This window comes from Salmo trutta, chromosome 18 (genome assembly GCF_901001165.1).
Source record: "Salmo trutta chromosome 18, fSalTru1.1, whole genome shotgun sequence".
Taxonomy (NCBI): domain Eukaryota; kingdom Metazoa; phylum Chordata; class Actinopteri; order Salmoniformes; family Salmonidae; genus Salmo; species Salmo trutta.
The window spans coordinates 48,164,374-48,186,679 of record NC_042974.1 but is presented as its reverse complement, the minus strand read 5'-3'; the positions used below and the strand labels follow the sequence as shown (position 1 = coordinate 48,186,679).

At 44.1% G+C, this 22,306-nt stretch overlaps 1 protein-coding gene across 1 annotated transcript; it reads left to right on the top strand.

The window, feature by feature from the left end:
- Positions 1–889: 889 nt before the first annotated feature.
- On the top strand, positions 890–18,694 carry LOC115153408 (exportin-5). Its single transcript, XM_029698835.1, has 33 exons — positions 890–1,146; positions 1,967–2,088; positions 2,215–2,287; positions 2,531–2,668; positions 2,984–3,166; positions 3,264–3,290; positions 3,512–3,697; positions 3,957–4,033; positions 4,131–4,175; positions 4,338–4,434; positions 7,523–7,606; positions 7,818–7,943; positions 8,211–8,301; positions 8,448–8,576; positions 9,006–9,121; positions 10,693–10,848; positions 10,958–10,999; positions 11,126–11,215; positions 11,469–11,668; positions 11,830–11,926; positions 12,086–12,267; positions 12,865–12,965; positions 13,106–13,202; positions 13,339–13,475; positions 14,424–14,521; positions 14,786–14,832; positions 14,941–15,041; positions 15,716–15,775; positions 15,867–15,967; positions 16,044–16,151; positions 16,577–16,714; positions 16,900–17,067; positions 17,341–18,694. The coding sequence occupies exons 1-33, from the start codon at positions 1,042–1,044 to the stop codon at positions 17,491–17,493; spliced, it is 3,675 nt and encodes a 1,224-aa protein (XP_029554695.1). The 5' UTR covers positions 890–1,041; the 3' UTR covers positions 17,494–18,694.
- Positions 18,695–22,306: the final 3,612 nt, after the last annotated feature.

The window sequence follows — 22,306 nt, the reverse complement described above, 5'->3', positions numbered from 1 at the left end:
CTCGTCGTTTGGTGCGACGCAGACAGGGTGGCGTGATTAGTGAAACAGAAGAGTCATTGTCTGTTCTTTTGAGTTTTGATGTTGAGTCTTTGCCCGACCAAGTGATATTAGGATATATAAGTTATCTTGTACAAGCCTTTGTGCCGAATACATTACGTTGTTACAGGTGTCAAGCTTTTGGGCATGTGGCAGCAGTGTGTAGGAGGGAGGTTCCTAGGTGTGAGAAGTGTGCAGAAGGGCATGAGACAAAGGAATGTGTAGCATTGGGGAAAGTAATAGTATGTGTTAATCAGAAATGTCCTGTGAGAGAGAGGCAGGTTGAGGTTTCCAGGATTAGAGTAGTGCAGAAGTTGTCATATGCTGAGGCATCGAAGAAAGTAGAGGAAGATGGGTCTAGGGGGAGGGATCCTGAGAAGAGTGGTGTGAATAGTGTATCTATACCATTACAGAGGGATAGGCCAACAAGTGATATATGTTTCAGTAAGATTAGATTTTTAGCATTTATAGCAATGGTTATCGACTGTACTGCAGGGGTGGAACGTAAGTCGCAGAAAATTGAGGTTGTGGTGGCAGCTGCAGAGGTATTTTATTTAGGTGTGTGAGACTTGACACCAGAAGAGTTACAAGGTGTGTTAAGTGGTGGTGTCCCATCCTTTCAGGTTGTTGGTCTGAGGTAGGTGACTAAATAGATTTAAATAGTTGAGTAGGGTGGTGTTATTTTTTATTATTTGATAATTCGTTTCTTCTGAGTCTTGTGTTAGATGTTAGAGTTTTTATTTATTTATTCAAACAAAGTATAAGGGAGTACTCCAGTCTAGTAGGTGGCGGTAATGCAACATTTATTGGATGCCAACCGCCGTTAAACCTCATTGAAGAAGAAGTAGTTTCGCTGCTCTCGAACACGGCCGATGCCTATGGTTACGCCTGTGTAGCTAGCTACATGCTAATTCTCAAAGCGCGCTCAGTTGACCTATTTTGCAGGTGTTTTAAATGGTGCGGTACTGCTAGCTTTCATCTCATTTTTTGAAGACGCTACTCAATATGATGGGTGATCCGGTGGCTGAAATGTGTGATCAGCTTGTTAAAGCTGTGAACGTGATGATGGATGCGGAATCTAGCCAAATATATCGCCTGGAGGCCCTAAAGGTATCATGATGGCTAGATGCTAGCTTGCTAATGTTAGCTGGTAAGGTAGCCCAAAGGCCGGCAGATGGCTAACTAGCTCGCTTTCCTATTTGCGATGTGATGCGATTGCTTGACTGAAAATGTGCATAAATGCATAGCTATAACTTCACATTGTAGTTCACATGTCCATTGCATGTGGCTTTCGGGTGGCGCAGTGGTCTAAGACACTGCATCTCAGTGAAAGAGGCGTCACTACAGTCCCTGGTTCGAATCCAGACTGTATCACATCCGGCCGTGATTGGGAGTCCCATAGGGCGGCGCACATTTTGCCCAGCGTCGTCCGGGTTTGGCCGGGGCAGGCCGTCATTGTAAATAAGAATTTGTTCTTAAAAGACTTGCGGTATGAAATGAAATCATCAATGGGCGTAGCTAGATAGCTAACCTCATATGGCTAGCATCATAACGTTACGGTTTCATTCATTGCACGTAGAGCCATTGCTGCTGGTTGATGCCCTCAAACTGAATGAAAGATAAGCTAACGTTATGTCAACCATTTAGCCTAGTTATATTGATTGCGTTGAATCATTATGCATTGTTTTGAGAGTTTCTTGTTAAATTGCTAGCCAGCTACTGGCAAGCTTTCCCTCCTAATCACTTCTCTCTGTAAAGCTCCATAAACTACATCGATAGCTATGACGGATATCATTGAAAGTTCACAGTTTTCACGTTTTATTCAACCATTCATGTGAGTTTGACCTACACCTAGCTGGCTAGGTAGATACAGTAGCTAACGGATTGAGTGCATGTTATTAACTTGTCCATGTCGCTCTTTTATTTTTAGTTTTGTGAAGAATTCAAAGAGAAGTGTTCTTTCTGTGTCCCATGTGGGCTACAGTTGGCAGATAAAACCCAAACAGCAGTGGTGAGGCACTTTGGTCTGCAGATACTGGAGCACGTCATCAAGTGAGTTCTTGAGTATATTGTACAGTCTGTAATTCACATAGTTATCCTCAATGATATCAAGACATCCCCCTACACGTGCCAATGTGTTCCCCAAAACCTTGTTGTGTTTCTTCATGTTGAGAATAGGTTCAGATGGAACAACATGCCACAGCAGGAGAAAGTCCAGCTGAAGGACTGTGCTATGGGGCTATTGTCAACTGTGAGTGTTTATCACCCAAATAGAAACACCCTGTTAGTGTCTTCATTTTGCTATTTCTCTAGAAAAAGTATGTGGCAGATAAGATGACGAATGGAATTACTGGTGGTCTGTCGACCCAATTACAAATAAACTTTAAAAAAGTCAAACAAATTCCCCATTGTTGTGCGATCAGTTAGATGTACATGAATGAATATGCTGACACTAGTCTGTTCCCTGACTCTGGCACACTGCCTCCCTCTGCAGGGCACATATCCTATCCTGGAGGAGGAGAGCCACATCAAGGACGTTCTCTCGCGGATCATAGTGGAGATGATCAAGAGAGAATGGCCTCAGCACTGGCCTGACATGCTCAAGGAGATGGAGGCACTCACCAGTCTAGGGGTGAGTTGGCACGTTCCCGTTCAGTGTTTCCCCTGGGTTTTTATGTTGGTGCGGTGCCAAGGCTCCCAGAGCAACTTGAAGGGCTGAAAACATCAAAGCATTAATTTGGAGAGAAACAAAACTGGGGGTGGAGGGAGGGGGCTTATTGAAAATGGAAGGGAGTAAGGATTTGGTTGTGATCCATCCACCAGCGTAAGGGTGAGTCGGCACGTTCCAGTTCAGTGTTTCCCCTAGATTTTTATGCTGGCGGGGTGCCAAGGCCCTGGAGCAATTTTCAGGGCTGAAAACATCAAAGCGTCCCCCCCCCTCCCCCAGGAGGCCCAGACAGAGCTGGTGATGTTGATTCTGCTGCGGCTGGCAGAGGACGTGATCACCTTCCGGACCTTGCCCACCCAGCGCCGCCGGGACATCCAGCAGACCCTCACCCAGAACATGGAGAGTATCTTTAGCTTCCTGCTCGCCATCCTGCAGATCCACGTCGACGAGTACCGCAAACTGGTAAACAGGCAATGGTTATATGTCTTGTTTTTTTTTAAATGTGCAGAGGTTTTTTTTACCTCTTTTTATTGGTATTCTCTTTTTGTACTTCTTCCAGAAAAGAACACCGGGCCAAGAATTGCAGGTAGGAAAGTGTTTTTGATGTATTATATCCACTTTCTGATGTTATATTTACATATTATATTCACATTTAGACACCCAGCTAGAGACCTTTCTGTTTTGTGCGCGTTACCCCCTCTCCCCTCACTCTCTCATCTCTCCCCCCCTCTTCTTCTCCCCCCCCTTTTTCTCTCCCCCTCTCCCCTCCCTCCCCCCTCTTCTTCTCTCCCCCTCTCCCCCGGTCAGGCCAAGGCCCACTGTCGGGTAGGCGTGGCCACTCTAAACACCCTGGCAGGCTACATAGACTGGGTTGCCCTGGCAAACATCACCAATGACAACTGTCACCTGCTGGAAATGCTGTGTCTGTTGCTCAGTGAGACAGAGCTGCAGCTGGAGGCTGCAGAGTGCCTGCTCATCGCCATTAGCCGCAAGGTTAGTACAAACTACACAGTACTAGACATTCCCCTTTCTGCAGTCAGGCCTTGTAGGACATGACGCCCTCTTTCTGGTCGGACACGCCCTCTTTCTGGTCAGACACGCCCTCTTTCTGCAGACTACTCTGTAGGACCGGACCAGATCTTTTTTCAAGACATTGGAATGAATAATGCAGGTCTACAATTACTGTATTATTAGTCAGACACACCACAGGGCAGAGAACTGTTATCTTAACATGCTTGGTGTGTCTCCACAGGGGAAGCTGGAGGACAGGAAACCACTCATGGTGCTGTTTGATGACGTTGCCATGCACTACATCCTCTCTGCTGCACAGTGAGTACATTCCCCTCATCACCCACAAGCCCTGGGTTTACACAGCAGCATTGCTAGCTCATTCTGGCTTCTAATTCTCATTGGTTTGTGGCTACAGGTCTGCAGATGGAGCAGCAATATGCAACAAATCCTCTCCAACACAGTGAGTAGCCTACACATGTTGGTATTCAGCGTCAGAGTTCTTGTCCAGCGTTGTTATTTAGCATTCGAGTTCATGGGGCTTGGTACTTTTTTTCTTTCAGTGAAGTGTGCTGCGATGCTTAAAAATGCACTTTAAGTAAAGTTTGATTTGATTTCCCCCCAGGCCGGTTGGGGTGGGGGTGGTGGAGACACACTACACCTTCCTGAAGAGGCTATGTCAGGTCCTGTGTGCCCTGGGCAGCCAACTCTGCTCATTAGTGGTGAGTCTGGCTCAGGCTTTCCATTAGGAAAATGTGGCACCGGACAACTTGACCGGGAAGATATACATTTTCCTGCCATTTGAGAAATTTACCGTACCCATATGTATTGGGTGCATAATGCATTAGGGCGTCCAGCCACGGTGCTCAGAATGACACATTTAGATTATGGTAATTCATCTTAACAGAACATGCAACTCATGTAATGAAGCAGTCAATGAAACACATTTTCAAACACTTAACAAAATGCAATTCGCAGGAAAACACCATTCTAACAGCGCACCTGTTAGCGCTTTCATATGTGACAGAGATGAACATCTCTGTTAGAAACTGAGGAAGAGGGGGAATCTAAAGAGGCAATAACAAGAATGGGTTGCTAATATGACTAGGATTGTTGATATGAAAACCAATAGAACAGGAGAGAAATGTCACATCGGTGGGTCCAATACCGAAGTACATTTGCCAAAATGATGTAATTACTCCTGTCTATACAGAAATAAAATACCTCACCACAAAGCATGACTAAGCCACAGAGGAATCGAGCTTCTTAAAAAAAAAAAATGTTGTGGATTGTTTCAAATCACAAGCTGATAGGCCTATGCTTATTTGGAAAGCCCGGAGCTTGGGCAGCGCGTGTGGTTCTAGGTTTGGCTGATTGAGTTATGGCTGTCAGTGAAAAGCATCTAAAATATGTGTGAAGATATTGTGTCTTGAGTATAATTGAAAATGTTGAGACGTGTGGCAACATATGGGTGTGTGGCAAAGATATAGACAAGTCTCCAGAATGGCTCAGCTATCTCCTGCCAATAGTTGCATATTCATTGTGTGAATTGTTTGCCCTTAGATTAGTTTTTTTTTAAATCAATTTCCCATGACATATGTCACCAGTATTAAATGTAACGTTAATCCCGTCATTTTCTTTACATTCATTTCTGTTAATGCATGTATTAATTACAGTAATTTACCGTTCTCATTCCCGGAGTGGAAATGTTGCTTTCAGAGTTCACAACCTGCTACACTTGTGGGAAACAAGTTTTGGTTTATTTCATAACCATCATTTGAGATTTGTACATTTTATTAATTTTCTTTTGTTTGAAGTGCTCCATGTGAGCAATGAGCATGTGTCTGATTTCTCTGTCCTGATAACTTTGAGGGAGCACACAAGTACTTGGCCTGCTTCGCAGAAATGTAGGGAAGTGGGGTTTTTTAACACCCATTGCTAATATATTGAAACTATAGTTCCTCATAGTAAACTATTTGAAAAATCTTTCCATTCTCCTCCTTGATAATCACTAATCCTCGGTGTGAAAGAGCAATGGAAGTTATAGGCCTACTGCCGCATTTGCCTATAGTCTGAGTTCCATGAGCTCATTTATTTAGTCGCAAAGGATCACAGCGTATCAATGTGTCCCTATGGCAGAGGTCTCGTGTTTAGTTGACTTTTTAAAGTTCAGATATTAGTTCTGAGTTGTATGATTAACCATGGTCGGATTTTGCCTATAGGCTACTTTGAAGCAAGTTAAGACATGCCTCATGATATGAAATAAAACATTTCAGGTTTCAAACAATTAAGTAGGCTTTCAAAATGCATACTGCCTCCAACTCACATTGTAAAGTGGTGGGTGATGCGCTGATAGCCTGTTGCCTGCACTTGAATGATGAACGCGAGGCGCGCTTTAATTACCACTTGAGAAATACAAATAGTAGCTCTTTTTAATTGTGCACCAAAACCCTTTTTAACATGCTATTGCATTTAGAATTATTGCCCAATGAATGGGCTTATAAAAGCACATGGATTTTTCCTGCAGCGCCCCAGGTGGTTGCTACTGGAGTAAAACATGTCAAAATAGGCTCTGTGTGTGTGTGTGTGTGTGTGTGTGTGAGAGAGATAGTTGTTGGATAAGTAAGGTACATGATGACTAACGAAAATACTCACAGGCCAATTTAATTCCACTAAATAATGCAAATTAACCTATAGACTGAAGCATGATGGTCAAATGTATTTACACTACCGTTCCAAAGTCTAGGGCACTTAGAAATGTCCTTATTTTTTAAAGGAAAGCACTTTTTTTTATCAATTAAAATAACATCAAATTGATCAGTGTAGACATTGTTAATGGTGTAAATGACTATTTTAGCTGGAAGCGGCTTTTATTTTTTTTATGGACTATCTACATAGTTGTAGAGGCCCATTATCAGCAACCATCACTCCTGTGTTCCAATGACAAGTTGTGTTAGCTAATCCAAGTTTATCATTTTAAAAGGCTAATTGATCATTAGAAAACCCTTTTGCAATTATGTTAGCACAGCTGAAAACTGTTGTGCTGATTTAAAGAAGCAATAAAACTGGCCTTTAGACTTGTTGAGTATCTGGAGCATCAGCTTTTGTGGGTTCAATTACAGGCTCAAAATGACCAGGAACAAAAATCTTTCTTCTGAAAGTTCTCACATGGAATAGCCTTAATTTCTCAGATCAAGAATAGACTGACAAGTTTCAGAAAAAAGTTCTTTGTTTCTGGCCATTTTGAGCCTGTAATCGAACCCACAAATGCTGACGCTCCAGATACTCAACTAGTCTAAAGAAGGCCAGTTTTATTGCTTCTTTAATCGGCACCACAGTTGTCAGCTGTGCTAACATAATTGCAAAAGGGTTTTCTAATGATCAATTAGCCTTTTAAAATTATAAACTTGGATTAGCTAACACAACGTGCCATTGGAACACAGGAGTGACGATTGCTGATAATGGGCCTCTGTACGCCTATGTAGATATTCCATAAAAAATCAGCCGTTTCCATCTACAATAGTCATTTGATGTTATTTTAATGGACAAGAAATGTGCTTTTCTTTCAAAAACAAGGACATTTCTAAGTGACCCAAAACTTTTGAACGGTAGTGTACATTGACTGTTATTTCCATAACTGAATAAAAAGCATTATTTTGCCATTTAGATTTGTCTTTCTCCCGGTCATTTTGGCCAGCAAGTTTTCTGCTTTTCATTTGTTTTATCGGCCAAAAGCCGTAAAAAAAAAGAAGAAAAAAGTGCACGTGGGTGTGTTGATTGTGTCGTTTGTGCTATGTGTTTCTAATGCAGGGTTCAGATGTGGAGGTAGAGGTACCTGCAAACCTTAGCAAGTACACAGAAGCGTTCCTGGCCTTCACCACCCACCCAAGCCAGGTGAGTTACCTAGTGTTAAAATAAAGTACTAGCCACAGCTTCTCGAAGCTAATTCCATACAGGTAGCTAACACTACTGTTTCTCCATATCCCACTTGGTCAAATCTGGTCCTCGAGCACTGAACGTTGAGACGTAGTATTCTTACATTTTTTTTGATGTGTTCTGATAATCTACCCTACTCTGAACTAAAGTATTTGTCTTTTCCCACCAGTTCCTTAGGTCTTCCACCCAGATCACATGGGGAACTTTGTTCAGACATGAGATTCTCTCCAAGGATCCTGTCATCATCCAGATGACCATCAAGTACTTCAGAGCCACCATGACCAACCTAGTCAAGGTGAGACAGACTACAATGTACGTGCAGTTGCACATTAAAGCATCAAAATGTTCATTAGGAAAAGTGAGCACGTAAACGACTCAGAAATTGAGCTACACACGAAGGCACAATTATACATCCAAAATATAAATAACAACTACACCGAAATCCCCAATATAAATAACTACACGGAAAGGTTTAGCTCTTCCACTATGCATACTTTGTCTCTACATACAAGGTTCTTTTAATTCTATTAATTGCTGTTCTATATTGTGTTCCTCCTGTTAGACTGGTTTCCCTTCCAGCAACGACAGTCCCAGCTGTGAGTACTCCCGTCATGACTTCGACAGTGACGAAGACTTCAACTCTTTCTTCAACTGTAAGCAGTGACTCCTATTGTATTTGAATACTTTAGACTTATGCAATATTAATATGATTAATTTTTCTTGCCATTAAAGAATATTTTCTCCAGTTCGTTCCTACTGACCACGACCCTGATGCTTGTGCCCGTGTTCTGTGTTCCAGCGTTCCGAGCGCAGCAGGGGGAGGTGGTCCGGAACGCGTGTCGTATTGTCCCCTTGGAGGCCTTCCAGATTGCAGCAGAGTGGCTGCAGTATCAGATCAGTACGCCCATCGATATCGGATCCACTGTGTGTACGTGCTGCTTCTTGACTGGCTCATAGTGGCGATCTGGGGAGGGGGATCTCCTGTGTGTGTGTGTGGAGGTGGTGGGGGGGTGGGGGCACTGATGGTGAATGTGTCAGTATGAAACTGATTGAATGTCTTGGAGGAGTCCATTTGATTGCTCAAATCCAGAGTTTCTCATATCACGGAAGGAGGAGTTTGAGGAGGTTTTTAAAAAAGAAATCCATCTTTATTTGTCTGAGATGAGTTCTCACTATTAACAAAAAATACATGAATTCTCGTAACCACTCTGAAAGGGCGCCAAGTGACAGGAAATTATGGCTCGAGAGATACTGTTGATGCGTGTTAACTAATCAGCCTGATTAACTATACCCTCTTTTCCCTTTTTACTCCTGCCTCGTTTTTTTCTCTTTCCGGTCTTCCTCCTTTTCTTTCCAGCTAAGACGGCTGAGGGGCTGTGTTCTATCCTGTCTCCGTCAGCGGTCCAGTGGGATGCTATGACCTTCTTTACAGAGAGTGTTGTGGGAAAGATCTTTAAGAACGTGGAGGATGAGGTACAATCTGCCAAATGAGAATAGCTACCCACAGCAGAGCGATGGAGAGAGCAAAAATAGTATTTTACAGAGGAGGGTGAGAGGGGTAGAGAGGGCAAAGTGTTAACGCTGCCAGGCGGGTGCCCTTGATGGCAACAAAATGTGTAGGGATTTTTGAAAGACAAAACTATTGATTCATAGTTTTTCCCCCATGGATCAAAAACATAAACTAGTGTTGGTGTAACTTTATTTGAAGAGTCGGTAATAAGTCATTTATAAGGCAGTCACAAACTGATCACCATTTTATTAATTACTACTCCTACATTTGTAAATGTTAGTAAGGTAGTCATTCACAACAACAAAATGGATATATACTGAACAAAAATCGAGGGATTGGCTGAACAGATCGTTGGTTCTGCCTTTGTCTCCCTCGACAACGTGCCTGACCACAGACTCCGCACCATGCTCCATATCCTTCTGTCCATTAGCCAATCACATATGAACGCTACATGCAACAATTTCACCGATTTTACTGAGTTACAGTTCATATGAGCAAATCAGTTAATTGAAATGAATTCATTAGGACCTAATCTATGGATTTCATGTGACTGGGCAGGGGCGCAGCCATTGGTGGGCCTCGACGGGCATAGCCCCACCCACTTGGAAGCTAGGCCCACCCACTGAGGAGCCAGACCTAGCCAATCAGAATGAGTTCTTCCCTACAAAAGGGCTTTGTTACAGACCGAAATACTCCTCTGTTTCATCAGCTGTCTGGGTGGCTGGTCTCAGACAATCCCGCAGGTGAAGAAACTGTATGTGGAGGTTCTGGGATGGCGATGTTACACGTGTTCTGTGGTTGTGAGGCCGGTTGGACGTACTGCCAAATTCTCTAAAACAACGTTATCGGCAGCTTATAGTAGAGAAATTAACATTAAATTATCTGGCAACAACTTTGGTGGACAGTCCTGCAGTCGGCATGCCAATTGCACGCTCCCTCAAAAGTTGAGACACCTGTGGCATTGTGACAACTGCACTTTGAGTGGACTTTTATTGTCCCCAGCACAAGGTCCACCTGTGTAATGATCATGCAGTTTAATCAGCTTGTTGATATACCACACCTGTCAGGTGGATGGATAATCTTGGCAAAGGAGAAATGTTCAGCAACAGGGATGTAAACAAATTTGTGCACAAAATGTGAGAGCAATAAGCTTTTTGTGCGTATGGAGAAATTCGAGGATATTAAAAATGTCCTTAAATATCCTGTGTTGTGGGCTTATTCTTTTGCCAGGTGCTGCTGGAATGTCTACCAATGGCATGCCCATCTTTTGAGAAATTACACTGGTCACTGAAAACATTTATAAAGCATAAATAGTGCTCACTTTAGGGGCGCAAAAGTACTTTACTGATGATTAGTAAATGGTTTATAAATGTGGGAGTAATGATTAATAAATGGTGAACACACACTATAAATGGTTTATTACGGACCCTTAAAATAGTGTTACCCAAGTGTTATGAATGTAATGAAAGGAAATGGACGATGTTGATGATGTAGAAGAAACCCTGACTCTAGTGTCCCTCTGCCCCTGCTGTAGAAGTTGCCTGTAGACCAGGGCATTGAGCTGCTACAGGCTGTGTTGAACTACAACACCAGAGACCCTCTCATCCTGTCCTGTGTCCTCACCAACGTCTCCGTCCTCTTCCCCTTCGTCACACACCGACCTCACTTCCTGCCTCAGGTCCTCTACAAGGTGAACACACACCCGTGCGCTCAAACGCATGCACACCAATTTACAATCTCTCCTGACCTCTTGTGGATCGTGTCCACCTTATTGAACTTGTTCTTCTTTTCCTTCTCAGCTATTTGCCTCCATCACATTTGAGGTGGTAGAGGAGAGTAAGGTGAGCCGTCTTAAATATTCTTAGGAGGGACGACAGATGTGCTCGTTGGGATTGTATAGAAGCAATAGGTATCCGAGGCTAAGTAGTCCATCCAATCATCAGTCTGATCTGGGATGTCATTTTCAGGCGCCACGGACGCGTGCGGTGAAGAACATCAGAAGACACGCCTGCTCCTCCATCATCAAGATGTCTCGAGACTACCCACAATTCCTTCTTGTATGTGTCTGCAGTCAAGTTCATCCTACTCCTAGAGAAGGCTCACCCATCGCTGTGCAGTAGAAAGGAACAGCTGCTTTAAGTAGATACTGATGAAACCGTTGGCTATGACTCTTAGAACCAGTGTATGGATGTGTGCAAATCTATTGCATCTTACAAGTGTATGTGTATCTGTGGGGGGGGGGGGGCGTTTGGGGGTGTCTGTTTTTCCACGTACATCTCTCTCACACTCGCTCTCTCTGTCTCCATTCAGCCGTGTTTTGACATGATGTATAACCACGTGAAGAAGCTGTTCTCCAGCGAGCCTCTGTTGAACCTGCTGGAGAAGTGTGCTCTGATGGAGGCCCTGGTCCTCATCAGTAACCAGTTCAAAGACTACAACAAGCAGAAAAACTTCCTGGAGGAGCTCATGGCCACTGTGGCCGCTCGCTGGACCTCCGACGAGATGAGGCAGTGTGTACACGCGCACGCTGTCTACACTGAACTGCTTACACGCACTGCATGCACACACGCGCCTGCACACAACATGCATACACACACGCTATTCACACTAAACTGTATACACCCACTTGCACTGTATTATACACTGGTTGTTCTCTCTTTGTGTGCATCAGTGTGCTGTGGGACCCTGCTCTGTTCCTAGACTTCGTTGGTGCTGATCAGCTGGTGGCTGAAGGCACAGAACACACAACGAGCATTAACAGGTCACGGGTAGGTGTGTGTGTGCGCACACGTGCGTGCGTTCATGGCTAAGTGCTAAAACTTTCTATGTGATGTCAGGCTTGCCAATTCAACCAGTTCTGCCAAAACGTCAACTGTATTGAAATGTTTCCTATTCACTGTTTGTCTCACCCCCACCCTGCCCTCCAGTTGAGTTTCTGTGTGTATACCATCCTGGGGGTGGTGAAGAGGGCCCGCTGGCCAGCTGACCTGGAGGAGGCGAAGGCAGGGGGCTTTGTAGTGGGCTACACCCCTAATGGAGCCCCCATCTACAGAAACCCCTGCAACGCCCAGGTCCTGGCTCTGCTGCCCAACCTGCTCGCCCTCATCAGGTAAGGGGGTGGGGGTGCTGGAGAGAAGGACCGTGTGTTTGTGATGATGAAGATGATGAAGATGGTGATGAGGATGATATAGTGTTTGTGATAATGATGGTGGTGTTTGATTGTGATGGTATTTGTGGTGATGATGATTGTTTGTGATAATGATGCTGTTTGATTGTGGTGATAGTTTTTGATAATGATGGTGATGGTCGTGATAGTGGTGGTGATGATGGTGTTTTGATGTGGTGGTGATGATAGTGTTTGTTGTGATGGTGATAGTGTTTGTTGTGATGGTGGTAGTGTTTGTTGTGATGGTAGTGTTTGTTGTGGTGGTGGTGGTAGTGTTTGTTGTGGTGGTGATGATGGTGTTTGTTGTGGTGATGATGGTGGTGGTGGTGATGATGGTGCTTGTTGTGATGGTGTTTGTTGTGATGGCGATAGTGTTTGTTATGATGGTGAGAGTGTTTTATGATGGTGGTAATGGTGAGACTGTTTGTTATGGTGGTGGTAATGGTGAGTGTTTGTGTTTGTTTGTTTGTTATGATGGTGGTAAAGGTGAGTGTTTGTGATGAACAGGATGATAAAGAGGATGATGTTGTTTCTCTGTAGAACCCACAACAGTCTCTTCCTGCCGGAGAACATGTGTCGTCTGAGTGAGACGTTCTCCAAGGCCTACGACATGATAGAGGTGGAGAAGAACGTGGTTCTAGGTGAGAAGAACCACACTGATTCAATGGTTATGCACTGTACTGGTTTAGAAACCCTATATCAAAGGTTGGTAACCCGTGGCTATAATTTCCCCTTTGAAGGACAATAAACAACCATGAATATTGTGTGTCCTGACCTGTAGGTCTGCCTCAGCCAGCCCTGGACATCTATGACCCTCCAGTGTATAAGACTCATCTAGAGCGCATGCAGGGATTCTTCTGTACCCTCTACGACAACTGGTGACTTCCTCACTTTGGATAGTCTTCTGCTTCCTCTTTCTCCACACACACACACACACACACAACCACCCAGTCTCGCGCTCTTGCTCATTTCCCCCTCTTCCTCTCTCTTGCGCACCCCCTGTTCTCTCTCTAGTTACCATACCCTGGGGAAGGCAGGCTTATCATTGCAGCAGGACTTCTACACCATCGAGGGATTGGCTGAACAGATCGTTGGTTCTGCCTTTGTCTCCCTCGACAACGTGCCTGACCACAGACTCCGCACCATGCTCCATATCCTTCTGTCCATTAGCCAATCACATATGAACGCTACATGCAACAATTTCACCGATTTTACTGAGTTACAGTTCATATAAGGAAATCAGTCAATTGATATTAATTCAGTAGGCCCTAATTTATGAATTTCGCATGACTGGGCAGGGGTACAGCCATTGGTGGGCCTGGAAGGGGATAGGCCCACCCACTTGGCAGTCAGGCCCAGCCAATCAGAATGAGTTTTTTCCCCACAAAAGGGCTTTATTACAGACAGAAATACTCCTCAGTTTCATCAGCTGTCTGGGTGGCTGGTCTCAGACGATCCTGCAGGTGAAGAAACTATGTGGAGGTCCTGGGCTGGCTTGGTTACACATCTTCTGTGGTTGTGAGGCCGGTTGGAAATACTGCCAAATTCTCTAAAACGACATGGTAGAGAAATTAACATTTTAAATTCTCTGGCAACAGCTCTGGTGGACATTCCTGCAGTCAGCGTGCCAATTGCACACTCCCTCAAAAGTTGAGACATCAGTGGCATTGTGTTGTGTGACAAAACTGCACATTTTAAGAGTTGCCTATTATTGTCCCCAGCACAAGATGCACCTGCGTAATGATCATGCTGTTTAATCAGCTTCTTGATATGCCAGACCTGTCAGGTGGCTGGATTATCTTGGCAAATGAGAAACGCTCACTAACAGGGATGTAAACTAATGTGTGCACAAAACTTGAGAGAAATAAGATTTTTGTGCATATGAAACATTTCAGGGATCTTTTATTTCAGAGCATTGAACATGGGACCAAGACTTTGCATGTTGCGTTTTTATATTTTTTTGTTCAGTGTATATATTAATTTTGTTCAGACAAAAAGGGAATATGTTATTGTTAGTGATCAAATGCATTGATATAGCATTGACTTTACATGTACAGTATCCATTCAGTCCAACTGTGTTCCTTAATGTGTGTGTGGACGGGTGTTCCTGAAGCAGCTGGTGGTGTCATGTCCTCAGGAGTGCTACAACAGTCTGCTCTGCCCCCTGCTGGGCCCTCTGTTCGCTTACATGCTACAGGTCTGAACTCTCACGCGTTTTCCCCTTGTGCCTGTGAAGTAATATACCAAAAAGGAGAGTTTCTTTGCATGTAAAAAATAAACACAAAAAAAACAAAGTACTCACAACAAAAGTTAACTGTGGTACAACTACCAAAGGAACAGAAATCAGGGGCTGATCAAACACTCCGAGCGTGCTTATTGTCATGCTCACTAGTAGTCAGTCACCGTTAATAAGAAATAGGACAACTCATCATGTGTTTTGTCTCTGTGTTTATTTATACAGAGACTCAATCTCAGGTGGCAGATCATCAACCAGAGGAGTACTGTCAGGTAAGATGTGTCCATCTGTGGGTCCTTATGAAGGCATGTGGTCTTTTTGAATGGGTAGGTTTTCTTGTGCCAGTGGTATGTTGACAATCTCCTTACCTCTGTGTGTAGTGGGGAGGAGGAGGAGGAGGACGAGTCGTGCGAGGAGAATCAGGAGATGCTGGAGGAGCAGCTAGTTCGGCTGCTCACCAGAGAGGTTCTGGACCTGCTCAGTAAGTCCACACTTTTGGGGGAAAAGGTCCGATTATTGGGATGCAGGGAGCGATTCAGTAGCACTTTCAATTAGAGGCCTTCATGGGTCCAAATAACTCCATTCAGAATATACAGTAGCAGCCTACCGGTTGGCTGTTGGTCATTGTAGCCTGTCCTTCTCCTTTAAATTGGAATTCCGTCATTTTAATTCCATCTTCCGTTCATTAGATGTCTCCTAACTTTTGCCCCACACAGCGGCTCTGACTGTTGGCCAATCACAAGTCATCAAAGCGGCAATAGGCTAACAACAAGTGAAAAGCAAGAGCAGCAGCATAAATGATCAAATGTCTCTCTTTCTCTCCTTCAGCATTCGGACGTGTCCTTGCAGTCAAGTCACTCAAAATGACACTTGACAATCAGATCAGACCCGTGACATTATGTAGAATTCTTGATCCAGACCCTCTTGGGTATTCGGCTACAGGTGGATCCGTGAAGACCTGTACTTTCAGTTTAGTTTCTCCATTGAGCATGTATTTATTTAATTATTTTTTTTGTCCAGGAGAAGGATTCATCTAATTCTGAGAAACTGGACCTATGAATTTAGCTCTGCTGCACATCCATATTTGATAAATGTGGGTATATGGGGTTTATTTCAGTCTAGCCATGTGTCCTAACGTTGATACTTTCCCATCAGCTCATGCCTGCATAATGAAAAAAATGCCTGAGCCAGCAGGGAATAAGGAAGATGTGGATGGTAAGTGTTCACTTGTTTTCTAGGGAAGAAAAGTGTTACTTAGGTCCACCCCCTTCTCACTCTTCCCCTTCCTTTTTGTGTGTGTGTGTAGAGGAGGAGATGATGTCCACTGAGTCCCAGGCGGTCGCTGCCTCTCCAGCCCAGCCAACAGGCGAACTGACGGAGCTGGGGAAGTGTTTTCTCAAACACGAGGTCAGCACAACACACACACACACCGGAGCATCTACCCATGGCAATGTGATGGGACTCTTTCTCTCTCCCTCTGCAGGACATCTATATGACCTTGTTGACCATCTCGTTCACCTCTCTGTCCTGGAAGGACACCAGTAACTGTCACCGCAGCGCCTCCATCGTGTGCTGGACGCTGCTACGACAGGTAGGCTACACACAGGACAGACTGACAGCAACTTTCCATCCTGAGTACTCCCTATCCTGTGTCTGTCTGACCATGTCTGTGCTTCACTCCTGTGATTCGATGACTCCTCCCTCCACTCTGCTGTCTCTCCCTCTCTTTTACTGTACCTGTCTCTCCTCCTCTCTTCACTGTACCTGTCTCTCCCCCTCTCCTCCTCTCTTCACTGTACCTGTCTCTCCCCCTCTCCTCCTCTCTTCACTGTACCTGTCTCTCCCCCTCTCCTCCTCTCTTCACTGTGCCTGTCTCTCCTCCTCTCTCTTCACTGTGCCTGTCTCTCCTCCTCTCTCTTCACTGTGCCTGTCTCTCCTCCTCTCCTCCTCTCTTCACTGTGCCTGTCTCTCCCCCTCTCCTCCTCTCTTCACTGTGCCTGTCTCTGTTGTGTTCAGGTTGTAGGTGGGAACCTTTTGCCAGAGGCGGTCACATGGTTCTATACCAGTGTTCTGAAGGGACTGCAGATGCATGGGCAGCATGAGATCTGCAACTCAGCCCTCACACAACTGGCCCTTCTTATGTACGAGAACCTGGTGAGTGTCACATTCTCTCCCTCTCCTAACTCTTCCTCCCCTCCCTGGGTCAGCGGCCGCGGTACATGGAGCTGAGGGCTGTGATGACTCGGATCCTCAGCATCAATCACTCTTCTGTCTCCTGTCCTGCTCCTCCCTTCCTCGACAACTTACCCTTTCCTCTCTTCCCTCCCTCCCTGGGTCAGCGGCCGCGGTACATGGAGCTAAGAGACGTGATGACTCAGATCCCCGACATCAATCTGGAGGCTCTAGACCAGTACGACCAGCGGCTGCTGGAGCCCAGCTCCGCTCAGAGGTTGGGAGAGAAGAAGAGGAAAGACCAGTTCAAGAAGCTCATTGCTGGCACTGTGGGGGTAATAACACCACCTGCCACCAGGGGGAGGCTTCCATTTCGTTTTTTCTGTTAAATGACCTGCAGTAAAGACCTAGAATGATTTCATTGAAAATAATCTCTGAAATGTGTACATTGTGACTTTTGAAATGTATTATAATTAAAGGATGTAAGTTGTGCTGTCAGTATTTGTTTTAATAAGTTGAATTGAGTAGGGCCTGCACACTCCTATTTAACAAAACAACCATTCAATCCAAAACGATTCTAAGTTGTTCTTGATCTCTCCTACCCACAGAAAGCTCTGGCCCAGCAGTTCAAAAAGGAGGTACATATCCGAAATCTTCCGTCTCTCTTTAAGAAGCCGAAGCCTGAGAAAAGGGACATTCTGGAGACCAGTGAGAGTGGGGCACTAGCAACGCTCTTCTCCCCAGCACTGGACGACATCTAGGAGCACAGAGGCCCTCAGTCTGGCCTGACACACACACACACTACAATCAGCTGTTACAGGACTTCCACTGGACTAGCATACACACAAACATGCATACATACTTTCTAAGGAAGATTTGGCTCAACAAGTGTTGGACGTCTCTACCCTATCGATCAACAGTAGGATGAATGGACTCTACAAATTGTGGCAGCCTCCCCATTAGGACAAAGGGAATCAGAATATTCTGTCAAGGACTGAACCCTGCTAACTGCTCGCTAATATTTATCCAAATAATGTGAGTGTCTGTCTGCCTTGATCAGAAATATAGAACAATATGATGATGGTGATTTGTCCTTCAACAGGACATGGCTTTTGCCATAAACCCTGCAGGTTGTAAATGGTAACAAAGAATTGCATTTATACAGCACATTTCCTCACTAGCACAACGCATTTCGCTTTAATTGTGTTTTAGTAGATCCGCGAACATCCACCTGGGTGCTAAACGACAGCAGCCATTTTGTGCCAGAAGAACCTGAATGGGATCCAGGGAGCATGTCTGAGGTGTTAGACTTCAAAGTAGTCTGCTGTATAAGGAGAGCTATTTTCAAACCAATGTTTTGTACAGAATCATTACTCTGTTGATGGTTGAAGTAGAATTGTCATTGACTTTTTTTGCACTGGTTCTCCCAGCTGTGAACGTATGAGAAACCAGCACTGCATTCCACCTATGTTAATGGAAATAGTTTGCCGCAACATCGACTTTTGTACGGCGGTATTGTTTGTGAAAACTGATCCAATGTGGTCAAGAGCCCATATTTTATGCCATCTGTTTTGTAGGTCATATTTGTGTGCATTTGGTAGAAGCTGCAGGCATGAATCTCAAATAAATTGGAAAAATAGGCACCCATTAATCTGGGACCAAAGCCTGCTGATTTATCCAAATACATACAGAATGATCTGCATTTTTTGATGGCATAAAATATAATAGTCAGGGGACTTTGTTAGATCATTTTGGGAGGAATCTTAGATTTTTGGTATGAACTACCCCTTTAAATCTCCCAACCCTGTCAATAATTGATTGTTCACGTGGCCAACTTACTTTTTCCCTTAATGAATGTATAAAAAAACAAACTTGTACGGGGGGGAAAGTATTTAAAACTGTAGTGCTGTTTTTATATTTTGCTGTTTTTAAATAAAGGTAGACTTGAGTCATTTTAAATGTTACTTTTTTAAATATTTAAGGTTATTCGTTATTAATCCGTCCCTCCCATTGGTTCACCTTCTAGAGTCAGTGGCCAATTATGGTATGGAGTGATTTCAGTGCCAACAGATTGTATTTTGAATTTTATCATTTTGAATTTGTTTTAGGATATTGAGTTTTATATTTTTGAATGTTTAATGCACAACTTGAATCATTGAATTCATACATTTTTACTTGTATTTCATGATTTGAAACTGAATTATATGAATATTTATGGTAGATATTGAATTCATTGTCTGTATCAAGTTTACAAACCATCATTTGAAGTTATTCAAAGTTTCATATATTCAACTTCTCAGATTGTTTTCAAATTCAGCTTCAAAACCACAGCCAACATCCTGATACTTTGCCAGCAAGGAAAGGTAGAGGAGAACATACTTTTGGTCATATAGTGTATGTGGACACCTGCTCGTCAAACATCTCATTATAAAATCATGGGTATTGATATGGAGTTGGTCCCCCCCCCCTTTTCTGCTATAACAGCCTCCACTCTTCTGGGAAGACTTTCCACTAGATGTTGGAACATTGCTGCGGGGACTTGCTTCCATTCAGCCACAAGAGCATTAGTGATGTTGGGCGATTAGGCCTGGCTCGCAGTCCGTGTTCCAATTCATCCCAAAGGTATTTGATGAGATTGAGGTCAGGGCTTTGTAGTCCAGTCAAGTTCTTCCACACTGATCTCCACAAATAATTTCTCTATGGACCTCGCTTTGTGCACGGGGGCATTGTCATGCTGAAAAACGAAAGGGCCTTCCCCAAACTGTTGCCAAAATTTGGAAGCACAGAACTGTCTAGAATGTCATTGTAGCATTAAGATTTCCCTTCACTGGAACTAAGGGGCCTAGCCCGAACCATGAAAAACAGCCCCAGACCAATATTCCTCCTCCACCAAACTTTGTAGTTGGCACTACGCATTCGGGTAGGTAGCGTACTCCTGTCATCCGCCAAACTCAGATTCTTCTGTCGTACTGCCAGATGGTGAATTTAGTAAATGTTCTAGTTAATACTTTCTTAACACTTATTTTTTTCCTAACTGCATTGTTGGTTAAGGGGTTTGTAAGTTAAAATTTCACTGTAAGGTCGTCCGTACGGGAGTTGCAACGATGCGACAAGACTAACTACCAATTGGGGAGAAAAAGGGGTAAAAATAAAATTATAAAAAAATAGTCTGTCCTTGGTTGCAACACTCACTACAGAGTTCCAAACTGCCTCTGGAAGCAAAGTCAGCACAATAACTGTTCGTCGGGAGCTTCATGAAATGGGTTTCCATGGCCGAGCAGCCGCACACAAGCTGGAGTGATGTAAAGCTCGACGCCATTGGACTCTGGAGCAGTGGAAACACGTTCTCTGGAGTGATGAATCACACTTCAAATCAAATCAAAATACAAACCAAATTGTATTTGTCACATGTCACAATACAACATACTCGGTAGCGAGTGTTGCCACCAAGGACGGACTATTTTTTTATAATAATTTTATTTTTACCCCTTTTCTCCCCAATTGGTAGTTACACTCTCTACCGAGTATGTTGTAATCGGCGCATGTGACAAATACAATTTGGTTTGTATTTTGATTTGATTTGATTGATTTTGATTTGAAGTGTGATTCATCACTCCAGAGAGTGCTGGCCCATGTTGACTCCAATGCTTCCCACAGTTTTGTCAAGTTGTCTGGATGTCCTTTGGGTTGTGGACCATTCTTGATATACACGGCAGGGAAACTGTTGAGTAAAAAATCCAGCAGCGTTGCAGTTCTTGACACAAACCGGTGCACCTGGCACTTACCTATTCTAAGGCAATTAAATATTTTGTGTTGCCCATTCAACCTCTGAATGGCACACATACACAATGCATGAACTTCTGTTATGAGTGTGGGAACTTACTGCCTCTACCAAGCTGCAGGAGACAGTCTTCCGTTCCCGCTGTGTGGAATGGAAGAGGAAAGAGAGGAAGAATGCATCAAAGAGAATGAGGAAAGCAGAGGTTGAGGTTGAGGTTGAATTTCATGACGATTGATTTCTGGGGTAGTGTTAAGTGCGGAGGTGGAGGCATTGAAGTTGAAGATTCCCGGTGTTTGTGACGCCTGCCATTTGGTGCGACGCAGACCTGGTAGTGAGCGTGGGGAAGTGAAGGAGTCACTGTCAGTCTTTAGACAACGAAGTCATGTTAGGATATATTAAGTTATCCTGTTAGAGTTTTTGTGCTGAACCCACTGCAGTGTTTCAGGTTCCACCTGTATGGTCATTTTGCAGCAGTGTGTAGGATGGACATTCCAAGATGTGATAGTGTGCAGGAGGGCATGGGACAGATGAATGTGAGGTTTTGATGGGAAAAGTTGTGTGTGTCAACTGTAGGAGTGCCCATGTAGCTGGGGATAGGAAGTGTGTGTTGTGAGAGAGGCAGGTTGAGGTGGTCAGAGTAGTACAGAAGTTGTCATATGCTAAGGGAGTGAAGAAAATACAGGAGGATGGGTTAAGGGTGAGGGATCCTGAGAGGATGACCTTGATTAGTAGATCTGTGTAGCACAGAGGGATAGGTCAACAAGTGATATATGCTTCAGTAAGGTAGTATTCTTAGTGTTCATATGGTGCATTCGGAAAGTATTCAGACCCCTTGACTTTTTCCACATTTTGTTACGTTAGTCTTATTCTATAATTTATTAAATCGTTTTTTCCCTCAATATACCATAATGACAAAGCAAAAACAGGTTTTAATACATTTTAGAAAATGTATTCAAAATAAATACATTAATACTACATTTACATAAGTATTCAGACCCTTTACTTTGTTGAAGCACCTTAGGCAGCGATTACAGCCTCGAGTCTTCTTGTGTATGACGCTACAAGCTTGGCACACCTGTATTTGCGGAGTCTCTCCCTTTCTTCTCTGCAGATCCTCTCAAGCTCTCTCAACTTGGATGGGGAGCGTCGCTGCACAGCTATTTTCAGGTCTCTCCAGAGATGTTCGAATGGGTTCAAGTCCGGGCTCTGGCTGGGCCACTCAAGGACATTCAGAGACTTGTCCCGAAGCCACTCCTGCGTTGTCTTGGCTGTGTGCTTAGGGTCGTTGTCCTGTTGGAAGGTGAACCTTCGCCCAGTCTGAGGTCCTGAGCGCTCTGGAACAGGTTTTCATCAAGGATCTCTCTGTACTTTGCAATGTTCATCTTTCCCTCGATCCTGACTAGTCTGACTAGTCTCCCAGTCCCTGCTGCTGAAAAACATCCCCACAGCATGATGCTGCCACCACCATGCTTCACCGTAGCAATGGTGCCAGGTTTCCTCCATACGTGGCGCTTGGCATTCAGGCCAAAGAGTTCAATCTTGGTTTCATCAGACCAGAGAATCTTGTTTCTCATGGGCTGAAAGGATTAGATGCAGTGGAGGCTGGTGAGGGGAGCTATAGGGGGACGGGCTCATTGTAATGGCTGAAATTGAATAAATGGAACTAAGTGAAATGTGGTTTCCATATGTTTGCTGTGTTTGATACCGTTCCATTTATTCCTCCTATAGCTTCTCCCACCAGCCTCCTCTGTTTAGGTGGTAGGGTAAAAAATAATAATCATTGTGTCGATCAA